Genomic DNA, 16,057 nt, shown 5'->3' on the forward strand with positions numbered 1-16,057 from the left:
CCAAAATGGGGTCACTTGCTGGTGAGCTCCAATGTTTGGGCACACAGGGACTCTCCAAACGCAAAGGGTTCCAATTTGTTAGCGGACACCATTGTGTAGTGCATGTCAGGTTGGTGTGCGGTGTGGTATATTGTAGTGCATACACCACACACACACACACACACACACACACACACACACACAATCTCATACACTACAACACACACACACACACACACCAACCTGACATAGCCTCCTCAGCTGAGTACGCCCTAGACTGGGATGAGCGGGACGGGCGGGACATTTTGTGTGCTTTGTGCGTGTGTAAAAAAAAAAAAAAAAAAAAAAAAAAATCAAAACTTTATTATAGTGTGAGTGTACGTGTGTGCTTGGTGTAACCTTCTGCAGTCACGTGTGGGGGCGGTCAGGCGTAGGGGGCGGTCAGGCGTAGGGGGCGGTCAGGCGTAGGGGGCGGTCAGGCGTAGGGGGGGGCTGAGGAGATGGAGGAGCCAGAAGCAGCAGCAAGGGGGGTGATCACTGGGGCAGGAGCCGGCAGCAGCAAGGGGGGAGTGGCGGCAATACTTACCGCTGATCAGCGGTGGCGGCGACAGACGCGATCCACAGGGTCCACAGCAGGGGGTCCGCAGCAGGGGGTCCGCAGCAGACGATCTAGGGTTGGGAAGGTGCTGGGAGGTTTCAGCCATCCCTCCATATCTGATTGGGGCTAGTATCCATGTGAAGCTAGCCCCCCAATCAGATCTGGGGGGGAGGGGGGGGGACAGAGGTGACACTACCCCCAGCCAATGGCTGATGCTGTAAGCATCAGGCAATGCCCAGATTTAAATATTACACCAATTTTCATTGGTGAAATATTTAATTCATACCGATTGGCAGTTTCACTAAAAGTGAAAATGAAACAGCCAATCGGAGGGGTCCCAGGCACGGGGGGGGGGTCGACTTCAGGATGTCCAGTTGCAGTAGCAACTGTGACACCTGAGTGACCCCGCTCGCAGGCGCTGCAGGGGCTCTTTCCCTCCATGTCACAGACGCTGTGACATGGGTCGGGAACGAACTGTTTTCCATGTCACAAACGGTGTGACACGGGTCGGGAAGGGGTTAAAAAAAAATTAAAAAAAAAAAAGTGGAGGGCTGCAGTCTAATACCTTACTCTTTGTCTTTTAGTTTGTTAATGCAAAGTATAACATCAGTTAATTCAGATGCCTGGATATTTTAATATGCAAATAACAGAAAAAAAAAATACTTTTAATTAATATTTGTAATCACTGCAAGTGTAACACAAAGCCAGGAAACTATCTAGAAATATAAATATACTGGACTAAAAAACACTTATTGCATAGATACATCTACTATCCAGACAGGGTGGTCTGGAGTTGATGGTGTGGGGGTCCTCAGCTCGCCTCCTGCACTCTTCTGTACACTTGCTTACACACCTGATCTTCACAACTTAGTTCCTGTGGGATGGAAACAAGAAAACATTAAAAATACAATGTTTTGGGCATTGAAGAAGCTGATCAGTCCTGTAGGCTTTGCCAGTTATACTTGCCTCCCTTTGAGGAGGTGGCATCAGTGAGAATTTTAGAAACCATGGACAGGTATAATATGGCTGGCGTGTAAAGGTTATGTGCACATGGTACTTATCTGATGCAGAATTTATCATGGCGCCAAAATTAGTTTAAGTGTGGGGGAAAAAAAACAAACAAAAATAAAAACTAAATTTGTAGCACCAGTCAATTTCAGCTATGGGGGTTTCTCTGGACATTGAGTAAAATCTCATCCTTAGTTCTGGTATTGTAATAAACTATATTATTTCTCCCCAATCCATAAAATCTGCTGCTGACCAGTCTCAGGAGCACATACAAGTCCTTCTCACTAAATTAGAATATCATCAAAGAGTTAACTTATTCCAGTTCATCAATACAAGAAGTGAAACTCATTATATAGAGTCGTTACACACAGAGGGCTCTATTATATAGAGTCATTACACACAGAGGGATCTATTATATACAGTCATTACACACAGAGGGATCTATTTCAAGTGTTTATTTCTGTTAATGGTGAGGATTATGGCTTACAGCCAATGAAAACACAAATTATCTCAGTAAATTAGAATACTTTATAGCAGATTGAAAAATGTTTAAAATCAGAAATGTCTGTTCAGTAAATGCCCTCAATACTTGGTCGGGCTCCTTGTGCATCAATTACTGCATCAATGTGGCATGGAGGGATCAGCCTGTGGCATGGAGGGATCAGCCTGTGGCACGGCTGAGGTGTTATGGAAGCCCAGGTGGCTTTGATAGCAGCCTTCAGCTCGTCTGCATTGTTGGGTCTGGGGTCTCTCATCTTCCTCTTGACAATGCCCCATAGATTCTCTATAATAGATTCTCTATAATAGATTCTCTATAATAGATTCTCTATAATAGATTCTCTATAATAGATTCTCTATAATAGATTCTCTATGGGGTTAAGGTCAGGTGAGTTTGCTGCCCATCAAGCACAGTGATACTGTTGTGTGTAAACCAGGTATTGGTACTTTTGGCCGTGTGGACAGGGGCCAAGTCCTGCTGGAGAATGACATTTCCATCTCTGTGACGGAAGCCGGCCGGTGGGTGCAGCTCTCTGGCGCCCCCTTACCTCTCAGGTCAGTCAAGGTACTGCACCTAGAGAAAGTAGTGCCAGGAAGCTGCAACCAGCGCAGGGAACACGGTAGTGTGTTATCCCTTCAACGTCACTAAACCGTAACGTCACTACACAGCACAACTCGCTAGCGCCCTCTTAGCCTCAGGTCAGTCAAGGAACTGCACCTAGGATAAGCGGTCGCCAGGGAGACTGTCCTGTAACCTACTGGGTATCGGGGCCCTCTGTAGTGAGGGCGGTATATATATCTTCCTTGGCCGCGCCAGGAATATATATATCTGAACCTCCGACCGTCACTACCAGCCTTCCCCAATCCCCAGTTGGTATGCTGCCACCAGTCCCTATTTTAGATATACGCCCAGTCCGTGAATGGGCCTATATCGGGTCAGGAACCAACCCTGGGTAGCGTTTTTGGCTTGAGCCGAGCTCACACGGACGTGCGTTCGTTATGCAGAATAAAAGGCAGGCCCACAATTACTTGAGGTAATTGATTATAATAATACACTAGATACACGATATACAACTAAATATACACAGGTATAAGGTCAGGCTAAACTATACAACAATGGAATACAACACACAGAATCACCACAGCATATCAGTTACCGGTTTCTTGATTTTCTTGTGACGCAGGGAGAGGATTCTGCGGTCGCAGGCACGGTTCTTTGTTACAGGCTGAGGCCTACCACCGCATGGTCAAACTGCTCCTCCCCTTGGTGGCCTCAGCTGGTGCTCAGATGTTCAGCACACCACTCTTGGGTCAAAAACTGACTTGTCTCTTGTCTGTCCTGCTATCTTACCTGCCCTGTCCCGCCCACTGCTGGTGAGGTCAGCTGGCTCAGTCTCCACCCTCAGGTCTAACTTCGATCAGAAGCCCAAATTCTATGGAACCCAATAACTTCTTCTGGGATGGTCTCATGATACCCCCAGGGGTTCCCATGGATTCGGGCCGCCGTAACCGACCTTTTGATATCAATTATGATACCATACGGTCCTCAGGAATGGCTCCGCGCTATATCTTGGCTTCCAGAGCACGTACAAACGTCTACCGCGGAGGCTTGTGTGCGCAATGGCTCCGGGACGCCGTGATATTTTTTTATTGGCCCATCCCATGCAACATGCGTGTACTTTTCATGTTTCTATATCTTATGCCTCCATGCTTGTGACAGACAAAGAAACTAGTCCTATGGGACAAATGGTCAGGTACAGATAGACGAAGCACCCCCCCCTGCTGGCTGTGTTTCCTCTCGAAGTCTTTGAAGCTCCTAGCATTCAAGTGTTAAGTAGGCTTCTTATCTTACAGGAGCCTGGATGGGGGGAAACTATCTAGTTGACGTTTTAACAGAAGGTCCCAAGGGTGGGGGCTGCTGAAGTGTGGCCATCCCTGGATATGATTTATCATTACCAAGATGGCGGCTACAGGTTCATCACACCTCCCCCTATACGAGGGCGCGAGGGGGTAGCACATTCCTGTGTTCCCCCGTGCGTCCTTCTGCACCCTCCCCTTGCCGGGATAACCCGTCAGCGTTACCGTGGTCACGGCCTCTTCTGTGGCGAATGGAGAAGTGGTACTGCTGGAGAGCGAGGCTCCAGCGTAGCAACCTGCCATTCGACCCAGAGACCGTGTGTAACCAGCTGAGGGGGTTGTGGTCCGTCTCCACGGTGAAATGGCTCCCGTACAAGTAGGGCTGCAGACGCTGCAGGGCCCATACAATTGCCAGGCATTCTTTTTCCACCGTGGAGTAAGCCACCTCCCGGGGCAGTAGCTTCCTGCTCAGGTACAAGACAGGATGTTCCTGGCCTGTCGTGTTGACCTGACTTAGCACAGCACCGAGGCCAAAGTCACTGGCGTCGGTCTGTACCACAAACGGCCGGTCGAAGTCGGCAGCTTGCAGTACAGGGGAGCTACTTAGGGCGGCCTGGAGTGCCCCGAAAGCTGTCTCGCAGGCGACTGTCCAGTCGACTGCGACGGGCAGCTTCTTCTTGGTGAGGTCCGTCAGGGGCTTGGCCAGGGTGCTATAGTGTGGGACGAACCTCCTATAGTACCCGGCGGTCCCCAAGAAGGACATCACCTGCTTTTTGGTCCTAGGAGTGGGCCAGGATGCGATGGCATCCACTTTCCCCGGTTCTGGCTTCAGAACCCCCCCGCCTACCCGGTGACCCAGGTAGAGGACCTCACTCATGCCCAGCTGGCACTTTTCCGGCTTGATGGTCAAGCCTGCCCGGTGGATCCGACCGAGCACCTGCCGCAGGTGCTCTAGGTGATCCTCCCAAGTGGGACTGAAGACTGCAATATCGTCCAAGTACGCAGCCGCGTACCCTTCAAGTCCCTCAAGCAGCGTATTGACCATCCGCTGAAAAGTGGCAGGGGCATTCTTCATGCCGAATGGCATCACGGTGGACTCGTACAGTCCAAAAGGGGTGATAAAGGCAGAGCGTTCCCTTGCCGCGGGGGTCAGAGGAATCTGCCAGTACCCCCGGCTCAGATCCATGATGGTCAGGTACTTAACCCCGGCCATCCGATCGAGCAGGTCATCGATGCGTGGTATGGGGAACGCATCGGTGGCCGTTACAGCGTTGAGCCCCCGGTAGTCCACGCAGAACCGTGTAGTTCGGTCCTTCTTTGGTACGAGGACTACAGGCGAGGCCCACGCGCTGCTGGATGCCTGGATCACCCCCAGCTTCAGCATCTCGTCTATCTCTTGGCGCATGTTTCCCTGCACCTCGAAAGAGACCCGATATGCTGAACGCCGGATCGGCGGGTGATCGCCAGTGTCCACGTCGTGGACAGCCATCTCAGTCCTTCCGGGCAGGCTGCTGAACAGCCCCCGGAAGGGGTGCAGGGTGGTCCCCAGCTGGGACCGTTGGTCCTCCGTGAGCTGGTGGCCAACCCCCACATCCTCGATGGACCCACCCGCCTTGGCTTGGGTGAGCAGATCCAGGAGGGTTTCTACCTCTCCTTCCTCGGGAAGATTGCACACTGGGTGGGCAGTCGCTTCCCGCTCATGATGAGCCTTCATCATGTTCACGTGGAAGGCCTTCCTCCTTCCACGGGCGTGATCCAGGGTGACCAGATAGGTGACGGCATTGAGTTTCTGGTGCACGAAGTAGGGACCTTCCCAGGCTGCCTGAAGCTTGTTCTGTGGTACGGGGACCAGTACCCACACCTTTTGACCCACCTGGTAGGTCCTCTCACAAGCATTCTGGTCGTACCACCGCTTCTGGTCGGCCTGGGCCTGGGCCATATTGTCCTGCACCAGCTTTGCCAAGGCCATCATCCTGTCCCGGTGGCGCACGACATACTCGATGACCGACACCTCGGGGGTGGCCAAATCCCCTTCCCATGCTTCCTTCACCAGAGCCAGGGGGCCCCGTACCCGTCGCCCGTACAGGAGCTCAAAGGGGGAGAACCCCGTTGAGGCCTGCGGAACCTCCCGGTAAGCAAATAGGAGGTGTGGGAGGTAACGCTCCCAGTCTCTCCCGTGGGAGTCGACCAACATCTTAAGCATCTGCTTTAAGGTGCCATTGAACCGCTCACACAGGCCATTAGTCTGTGGGTGATACGGGCTGGCCACCAGATGTTGCACCTGCATTTGCTTACAGAGGGACTCCATCAGCCGCGACATGAACTGGGTCCCTCGGTCGGTGAGCATTTCTTGGGGGAAACCCACTCTGGAGAAGATCTCCAGTAAGGCGGTAGCCACCTTGTCGGCCCGAATGGACGACAAAGCTACCGCTTCCGGGTACCGGGTGGCATAGTCCACTACCGTGAGTATGAAGCATTTCCCGGAGTGGCTGGGAGTGGACAGAGGTCCAATAAGATCCACAGCAACCCTCGAGAAAGGCTCTTCGATGATTGGCAGAGTTACCAGTGGGGCTTTGGGGCGCGGCCCCGCCTTCCCCACCCTCTGACAGGTGTCACACGAACGGCAGTAGGCACCCACCGCGGCTCCCATCCCAGGCCAGTAGAAATGCTGAGCTATCCTGGCCTTGGTTTTAGCGATCCCTAGGTGTCCGGCCATCGGAATCTCGTGTGCGATCCGCAACAATTCCGCCCTGAACGGATAGGGTACCACTAACTGTCGGTCCCTGGGCCACGCCTCCGGTGAACCCTGCTGGACCGTTACCCGGTACAGCCGTCCCTGGTCCCAGACCACCCGCTCGCAGTCTGACTCCATGGGAGGCTGTGCCGCCTGTTCCTTGAGAGCTTTCAGGCTGTCGTCTGCTTCCAACGCAGCCTGAAATTCCTGACTTGATGTGGCCAGAATCGACGAAACTGCCACATCCTCCGTCAGCCCCTCCGGGCATGTCACCTGGCCGCTGTCTGACCCGGCAGACACTTGGTCAGAAGTGGGGAAGCCGTCGGACCTCTGCAAGGCTCCTTGGGCTCCGGCGCTCCCACTCCTGGTGACAGCGGCTATGACCGCTGTGACCGTGGGTAGTGCCTGCTTCCCCTCTGTTTCTGACCAAGCCGCCCGATCAGGCAGGCTTCCTAGGCCTTTGGACATCTCGGATGTGGGGAACTCCTGCCCTGGGGTCTTACCTGGCGGCTCCTCTCTTGGGACACCCCCACCTCCCATGGCCTGTTCCTCCCCCTGCAGTGGGCCTATACTCAGCAGCCTGGATACCCCTGGGAGCCCTACACTGCCGGTAGCTGCCCCCCTCTCCATCCCTGAGCTTCCCTCCACAGAATCCTGCCCGCCCCCTCCCTCACCGGAGGACAAGAGGTCACGGCACGCCGGCTGAGCACCTCTGCGGGCATCCCCACACTCCCCACCTGCTTTCACTAACCCTGTTTGTGTTGTGTCTGTGCAGGTGTTACCCTCAGGTTTCACTCCCTCCTCCTCAGCAGGACACACACTACATACAACATGGTTGGCATTAGCAGCAGACAAATCAATACACTCTTGGGGGGCCGAACTTGGGGGTTCAGAGGGTACATACTGCGATACTAGACGCCCCAAGTCGGTCCCTAATAAAACATTTGCGGGAATATTTGGCGTTACTCCCACCTCCCGCATCCCCCTTCCGGCACCCCAGTCCAAATACACCATGGCAACGGGAAGTGCCGGCTCCACGCCTCCAACCCCGGAGACGGAAAGAGTCTTTCCTGGTACCAAGTCCTGGGGGGACACCACCTCAGGCCGTACCAGTGTTCGTTCAGCGCCAGTGTCCCGCAGTCCCATGACCGCAGAACGGCCTATGGTGACGGGTTGGATGTTGTCCAGGGACCTACCACCACCCCCTCCCACACACAAAACATTGGGCGCTCTCTGGGACTGGGATGGGGTCTTTTGGCGCTGGGGACACTCAGCCCTAAAGTGTCCTGGTTTGTTGCATAGATGACAACGTCTTACGTCTGGTCCTTGCCTGGAGAGGGCAACAGGGGGATACACCCCTTGTGTTCTAGGGGCCGGGGAAACAGGGGCATGACTGGGCTTACCCCCTCTCCAGGTGCTGCTGGCAGACTTCTTCAGCTCAGGCGCCCTGTTATTGGCATACTCGTCTGCCAGGGCGGCTGTAGCAGAAGCCCCTGTTGGTTTTCGGTCACGGAGGAACTGTCGGAGGTCCTCTGGGCAGTTCCACAAGAACTGCTCCGTGACGAACAGTTCCTGGACCTCCTGGCGGGTAGTAAGCGCTAGACCCGAGGTCCAGTGCTCTGCGGCTCTCAACAGCGCCCGCATATGATCGGTCCAGGTGTCCTTGGGGCCACGCAGCAGGCTCCGGAACTTCTGGCGGTACGACTCGGGAGTGAGGTTGTACTGCCGGATCAGGGCCCGCTTGATGCAGTCGTAGTTCTGTACCTCCCCGGCAGGTAAGTCCCCCAAGGCATCCAGGGACTTACCCCTCAAACGGGGGGTCAGGTATCTGGCCCACTGATCCCGGGCCAGATGGTGCTGAAGACAGGTCCGTTCAAATGCCACCAGAAAGGAGTCCAGGTCCCCATCCTTCTCCAGTAGAGGGAAGTCCTCAGCTCGGACTCTGGACGACTTGGTCTCCTGATGGGTTGGTTGCTCTAGCGGAAGCCCCCGCTGGGCCAGGTCCAGTTGGTGCTGGCGCTCCGCAGCTCGCTCTGCACGCTCCGCAACCTCCCGGCGCTCTGCAGCTTCACGCTCCGCAGCCCGCTCCGCAGCCCGCTCCGCAGCCCGCTCTGCACGCTCCTCCTCCGCTGCCTTCTCTGATGCTGCCAGGAGGGTTTTGTAGACGGCATCGCCATGAGACTGGAGACTTGCCATAGCCGCTTGTAAAAGGGCTTGTGATCTGGACAGGCTGGGCTGGGTAGGTGGTGGGCAGCCCACTGCGGGACCGTATACTGGGGACTGGCTCCCTGAGGTGCCCGGGCTGGACTCCTCCTCGCCATGAGTAACAATGTCCTCCCCTCCTGCCACACGGACCGTAGCATTAGCCTCCTGCAGGGTCTTGCTCCTGGTGCCGTCTGCCATCTTGGTAACCGACACCGCTGCAACCCTGAGTTTGCACACACCTTGTTATACTTTTAGCCTGACCGTCTAACGTTGGGCTGACCTTAAGACTCCAGCAGTGGAAGTTACCACTGGCAGTCTTTAGTGCCTGGGAGTAGGGGTCCCACAACACTATTATTCTGCAATCCCACCGCTCTGCCACCAATGTGATGAAAGCCGGCCGGTGGGTGCAGCTCTCTGGCGCCCCCTTACCTCTCAGGTCAGTCAAGGTACTGCACCTAGAGAAAGTAGTGCCAGGAAGCTGCAACCAGCGCAGGGAACACGGTAGTGTGTTATCCCTTCAACGTCACTAAACCGTAACGTCACTACACAGCACAACTCGCTAGCGCCCTCTTAGCCTCAGGTCAGTCAAGGAACTGCACCTAGGATAAGCGGTCGCCAGGGAGACTGTCCTGTAACCTACTGGGTATCGGGGCCCTCTGTAGTGAGGGCGGTATATATATCTTCCTTGGCCGCGCCAGGAATATATATATCTGAACCTCCGACCGTCACTACCAGCCTTCCCCAATCCCCAGTTGGTATGCTGCCACCAGTCCCTATTTTAGATATACGCCCAGTCCGTGAATGGGCCTATATCGGGTCAGGAACCAACCCTGGGTAGCGTTTTTGGCTTGAGCCGAGCTCACACGGACGTGCGTTCGTTATGCAGAATAAAAGGCAGGCCCACAATTACTTGAGGTAATTGATTATAATAATACACTAGATACACGATATACAACTAAATATACACAGGTATAAGGTCAGGCTAAACTATACAACAATGGAATACAACACACAGAATCACCACAGCATATCAGTTACCGGTTTCTTGATTTTCTTGTGACGCAGGGAGAGGATTCTGCGGTCGCAGGCACGGTTCTTTGTTACAGGCTGAGGCCTACCACCGCATGGTCAAACTGCTCCTCCCCTTGGTGGCCTCAGCTGGTGCTCAGATGTTCAGCACACCACTCTTGGGTCAAAAACTGACTTGTCTCTTGTCTGTCCTGCTATCTTACCTGCCCTGTCCCGCCCACTGCTGGTGAGGTCAGCTGGCTCAGTCTCCACCCTCAGGTCTAACTTCGATCAGAAGCCCAAATTCTATGGAACCCAATAACTTCTTCTGGGATGGTCTCATGATACCCCCAGGGGTTCCCATGGATTCGGGCCGCCGTAACCGACCTTTTGATATCAATTATGATACCATACGGTCCTCAGGAATGGCTCCGCGCTATATCTTGGCTTCCAGAGCACGTACAAACGTCTACCGCGGAGGCTTGTGTGCGCAATGGCTCCGGGACGCCGTGATATTTTTTTATTGGCCCATCCCATGCAACATGCGTGTACTTTTCATGTTTCTATATCTTATGCCTCCATGCTTGTGACAGACAAAGAAACTAGTCCTATGGGACAAATGGTCAGGTACAGATAGACGAAGCACCCCCCCCTGCTGGCTGTGTTTCCTCTCGAAGTCTTTGAAGCTCCTAGCATTCAAGTGTTAAGTAGGCTTCTTATCTTACAGGAGCCTGGATGGGGGGAAACTATCTAGTTGACGTTTTAACAGAAGGTCCCAAGGGTGGGGGCTGCTGAAGTGTGGCCATCCCTGGATATGATTTATCATTACCAAGATGGCGGCTACAGGTTCATCACAATCTCCATAAAGCTTGTCGGCAGAGGGAAGCATGAAGTGCTGTAAAATGTCCTGGTAGACGGTTGCGCTGACTTTGGTCTTGATAAAACACAGTGGACCTCCACCAGCAGATGACATGGCCCCCAAACCATCACTGATTGTGGAGACTTCACACTAGACCTCCAGCAGCTTGGATTGTGGCCTCTCCACTCTTCCTCCAGACTCGGGGACCTTGTGGAGTGTGTCAATGACTGCCTTCTGGACATCTGTCAAGTCAGCAGTCTTCCCCACGATTGTGGAGCCTACTGAAACAGACTAAGGGACCTTTTTAAACTCTTAGGAAGCCTTTGCAGGTTTTATTTTAATTTACTGAGATAATGATGTTTTATGTTTTCATTGGCTGTAAGCCAGAATCCTCAACATTACCAAAAATGAATCACTCTATAATATCAATTTAATTTTTTTGTATTGAACTGAAATATATTAACTTTTTGATGATATTCTAATTTAGTGAGATGCACCTGTACCTTTATTAGTCTAAAATAAGACAAGATGAACCCTTTGACCTGCAATTGATTCCAAAATTTACATATTAGACCCATATACTATTATTGAGACAGGTGGATGCATGGTTTGTGCATCTGTAAATAAATATCTGTTCCTTTAATATAGATTTCCCTTCCCCATTAAGAATGACCTGTACATCCAATTCTGCAGGTGGAGGGGACTAATAAGTTTGGGGGTACCTGCTGCACCAGCCTGCAGTATGAAGTCACTGCCGAGTACGAGGGGCAAATACACCGAGCAGCAGATGCATCAGCTGCCACGGTCCCTCCCTGTACACCAGCATTGTGCCTTGGCATTTCAGAAGCGGCCCACTCACATGAGTGTGTGCACCCACACAGCGGAGGGAGCTCAGACTAGAATCACTGACAATATGAATCCCAAGATCACAATGAAGAAGTTAGATAGGAAGAGTTACCCAAAATACGTATAGCTATTAGACCGCTGTAATAGCCATGAACCAGGCAGATCAGGATGAGCAGCTCACCAGGAATAGCTCCGTCAAGTTACATAGTTTATTAGAAAAGTAGGATTTTTGGAGACTGGTAACATTTTATCCAGGCGGTGTCATCACCGCTCTTTATCTGAAGTCCCCTATATGCAATACATACCAGATGTAGGTCATCACCATTGATCCAGTGCGTCCACCCTCGATTCTTCTTCTCTCCCTTCTGGACACAGATGAGACGCCCATTGTCCAAGGTAACCAGACTCTGGGGAAAGAAATAAAAGTAGTAACAAAAGTTGTATTAAACTAGCTGCCCCTTCCTCCCTAATCTTCTTTTAAGATATGGCTGGAAATAAGTGTTCAACTTCCAGTGATAAATTTTCAATGGATCCTGTAGCCAGCACCCACCCACCTAAACTTTATGGCATATGCAAGAGAGAACAGATCACTACCTTTAGTAGTAAACAAGACAGCCTATTATTCAGATTTTTTTTTTTTTATTTATATACTAGAGATTAATCATTAGAAAGCCATCAACGGATCATCACAGAACTAGAAAGTTTCTCCAGGTTCAGGTCAGAAGTGGTGGCTCCTGATTAGAGCTGGGCTGCCACCTGCTGGTCAGTAGTGAAACTGACCATTGAGTAAATTTTGCATTGCTACAAAGGCTGCCTTATTTAATACACCCAGCATAACAAGTATATCTTTTAAGGCCCCCATTCAGACATCTGTATGTTATCGGTGACACACACCTTTACAGCTAGTTTCTCCCCACCACATAGATAAAAAATGTGCCTAATTTTATACCTTATTTTTTTTGTGCTGATCCATTTAAATTTTTAATCGGAGAAAGAAAAAAAAAAAAAAGGCACCGTGTCAATGAGGTATTAGACATGTGAGGTTTTGCTAGTGCTGTGAAGCCGCTTCCTCCCACAAGATTGATGGCTGACATTCTGACTTCACCTTGCATTTCCGGTTGTCCAGGCCCTTTGTGTCCTCATCAAACTCTTGTCCCAATGTGAACTGAACCCGATAACTGCGCAGGCTGCTCTGGGTCTGGATCTCAAATGATTCTCCATTTTGTATGATGATTTTTTGAGGCTTGATTAGTTTGGCCAAGTTCCTGGTGACAATGTCGATACCTGTAAGTAATAGAGAAATGAAGACTATTGTCCAGCTGCTTTGGGTTTCACTAGCTCTGCTTGCTGTGAGCACCTCATACAGCCAGAGCCTGCACAGTCCTGGTCCTGCACACAAGAGACAGGCGAAGTCCTTTTAAATAGTTTGCTGTAGTTGTATCCACTTTGACAAAATGTATCCGGCTAGAATTGCAGAGGTGGAAGTTTGAAGTTTATTGGTCACATTGCAAAGTCAGGACCCCCAACTACCAGATGCTATTTGTGGAGAGTTTGGGGTTCCCCAAGTGCAATAGTGACCCTTCCGCTTTCACAAGGACAGGACAAAGATGTGTGCAGCAGCACAGAGGATTAAAGCACGAAGATCAATTCAGAACACTTGACCGATTATTAAGAATACTAGGGAAGGGACCTTAATACATCATATGACATTATAAAGGCAATAGACCAGTTAACACAAAAGGTCTTCAAGGAATAAAGGAGACCTGCATGAATCCAAAACAATAAATATCACCCATTAGTGAAAATTCAGGACATGGTGTCCATCCAGAACAGGGGGGCTCTTCCACTAGGTTATGCCTAGCAGCCAGTACTCCATAATATGACAGCTTGGATTCATGTCCCTAGGCATCTACTGTATACTCCCCCCTCCCCTATATTATAGGCTTCTGTCATTGCACCAATATAAATGACTCAGTCAGACAGATCCTCTATGCCACTGACTCCTCAGCAATTTATAGCTTAAATCAATTAGAAAAAAAAAATGTTTACATATGAAATGTGTCAGTGGGAAATCCTTCCATGAACATTGATGTCTGGAGCGGTCAGACAGCTGGGCTATAGTCGGTGGTATTCTGGTGGCCCATTCCTCCCCATTCCCTTCTATATTCACTTGCTGTGAACTATAGACAAGGAGTTTACAGATAAATCACCAAGATTATTTTTTTAACTAATCATACAAGATACAATGTGATTGTGTTAAGTATTGTATACTTCACTTAGCAAAACAAACTACACTGCTATTTTATACTAATGTCATTTTGACAGTCACATTTGTGGAAGTGCTGAACTATTCCAAATATATTAAGTTGCTTTCTGTCTTCTCAACATGTCACAGGTCAGACATTTAGTACAGGTCAGCTGTGGTGGGGGTGGGTAGAATCATGCTCTGCAGAGTTTGTGGCATTTTGGAGGGGGTACAATACTGGAGGTTGCACTTAGACAGGTGAATGATCCAAAGACCTGGAGTAACCTGCAAAACACTCAGGTCATACAGGTAACATGCCAGCAGCACCCCCTGGTGGAGACAACTATATGAGAAGTAAAGCTGCCAATGCAACCCCTCACCCCTGCCAAATATAGGACAATGTGACCTCAATGTCATCACCCACTTACCCAGGCTCTGCAGATAGCGGTCAAAGTTTTCATTGCCAACCATGTTCCAGGTGCCACTGAAGTCTGGAGGAGCCATGAGAGCAGAGCTGTAGCTGACCCTGAGGAGCTATAGAGGTACAGCACAGCCAAGCAGTTATATACTCATTGTGGAGGAGTGTCACAGCTCAGCTGGGAGGTCCACACACCAATCAGCTGACTTTAACCCTTTCTCTACAGCTTGTGCATGGATCCTGTGCTCGGTGGGGGTAAAACACCAGTGTCATTTTTCTCTTGCAAAACATCCAAATTGTATGTAAAGCTCAGAATTCACAGCAACCTTGTCACGTAAAACATCCATGCATCCTAGATCCAGTTTTTTTCCCACTGAATATTAGCACCCACAGAGTTGTGCAGGTGACCTACAGTTTTAGGCCACATTCCCACTATGAGATTTTTGGTGAGTTTTTTTGATGTTGCAGATTTTCTGCACCATTTCTCCACCCATTAAGTAACATAGGTTACTTGCATTGTTTTCGAAAATCTGTAACATCAAAAGCTCATCGTGTGAACATAGTCTTAGGCTGGATTTGCACTTCCATGTGGCATGGGGTGAATATGGAGGATGCACGGCCCGGCCATGGGTCTCCTGACCTGAGCTCCACAGAACCACATTTGCCGGTCTGTGCATTGCGGTCCATACTTGCATTACAAAAAATAGGTGCGTGACTCCATCCTCACCTGTAGAACCGTATGGCTATTAACAGCAATCAATGGACTAAAGCTGGAGCTCAATAGTTCAAATCAATAAGCAGCGTTAGGCTGGTTTCACACGTCCAGATATTTCCGGTATCGCAAAAACCCGTACCGGAGATATCCGTGCCCCTGTGTACCTGTGTGGCACATGTGTGCCGCATCAGGAGCACACTTACCTGCGCTCGCTGCAGGAGTCATTTTCCCCAGCGCTTCTGCTGAGTAGTTGCATGGATTACAGTGGGGGACGCTTAGGACAGGTGAGTATATGAATTTTTTTATTTTATTATTTTTACAAGTGGACACTGTGGAGCAGACACTACAACTTCCATCATTATCCCCTGCTGGTGCTGATCGCAGCACCAGGGGACAATGATGAGGACAACGTTCAGCACTCGGCGCTTTGGGAACAGCACTAACTGTACCGCTGATCCCCAAGTGCCGGTACGTGGCACACGGATGGCAGTCGTGTGTGGTACGTGTTTACATGGACCCATTGACTTGAATGGGTCCATGTGCTGCCGGCCAAAAACGGACATGTCAGAGTGTTTTGCCCACAGACACACGGTCCATGGAAACACACTGACATGTGCGCAGACCCATTCATTTGAATGGGTCTACGTCTTTGAGTGTCTCCGATACGTGTGGAAACTGTCACCCCAAGTACCGGAGATACTGACGTGCGAAAGAGCCCTTATGGAAAGTTTCTCTGTGGCCTTAAAGAGTAATGACACTTTTCATTCATTTTCATAAGTAAGTAGAACAGGTGAAGATAAGAAATTTTGTAAAATATCTTATCAGAAAAAATCAGATTCTTTCTCCACTTTTGATCTATTCTGAAAAATTGCTCAGATCTGTCTGTAGTGAGGGATCAAGTTACACCTGCTGCCTATAGGAGTCTATGAAGAAGGGAGAGAGGAGGAGGTGGAAAGAGAAAGAACCAAAGCACAGAAAGAGAGAGAATGCTGAGACTTCTAGTGATTAGAGCCTGGAAAGGGTAAAACTGGAGGAAACTAGTCATATAATGGCCAGAAATAATGTTCATATTTATTCTGCACGCGTA

At 50.5% G+C, this 16,057-nt stretch overlaps 1 protein-coding gene across 1 annotated transcript; it reads right to left on the reverse strand.

The window, feature by feature from the left end:
* Positions 1 to 1,227: 1,227 nt before the first annotated feature.
* RBP7 (retinol binding protein 7) lies at positions 1,228 to 14,445 on the reverse strand. Its single transcript, XM_073657285.1, has 4 exons — positions 14,266 to 14,445; positions 12,698 to 12,876; positions 11,898 to 11,999; positions 1,228 to 1,451 (listed from the first exon to the last, which is right to left on the reverse strand). The coding sequence occupies exons 1-4, from the start codon at positions 14,339 to 14,341 to the stop codon at positions 1,389 to 1,391; spliced, it is 420 nt and encodes a 139-aa protein (XP_073513386.1). The 5' UTR covers positions 14,342 to 14,445; the 3' UTR covers positions 1,228 to 1,388.
* Between the last annotated feature and the right edge of the window lie 1,612 nt (positions 14,446 to 16,057).

Source organism: Phyllobates terribilis, unplaced genomic scaffold (assembly GCF_046119375.1).
Source record: "Phyllobates terribilis strain yellow unplaced genomic scaffold, ASM4611937v1 Scaffold_12__6_contigs__length_324123572, whole genome shotgun sequence".
In the NCBI taxonomy this organism is placed as follows: Eukaryota; Metazoa; Chordata; class Amphibia; order Anura; family Dendrobatidae; genus Phyllobates; species Phyllobates terribilis.

Bases quoted from the DNA above. Each gene is read 5' to 3' on its own strand.
- RBP7 (XM_073657285.1), bottom strand. From the start codon at position 14,341: ATGGCTCCTCCAGACTTCAGTGGCACCTGGAACATGGTTGGCAATGAA. The intron at 12,877-14,265 runs GTAAGTGGGTGA...TATTACTTACAG, and splicing joins CCGCTATCTGCAGAGCCTGG to GTATCGACATTGTCACCAGG. The intron at 1,452-11,897 runs GTATGTATTGCA...TCCATCCCACAG, and splicing joins ATGGTGATGACCTACATCTG to GAACTAAGTTGTGAAGATCA.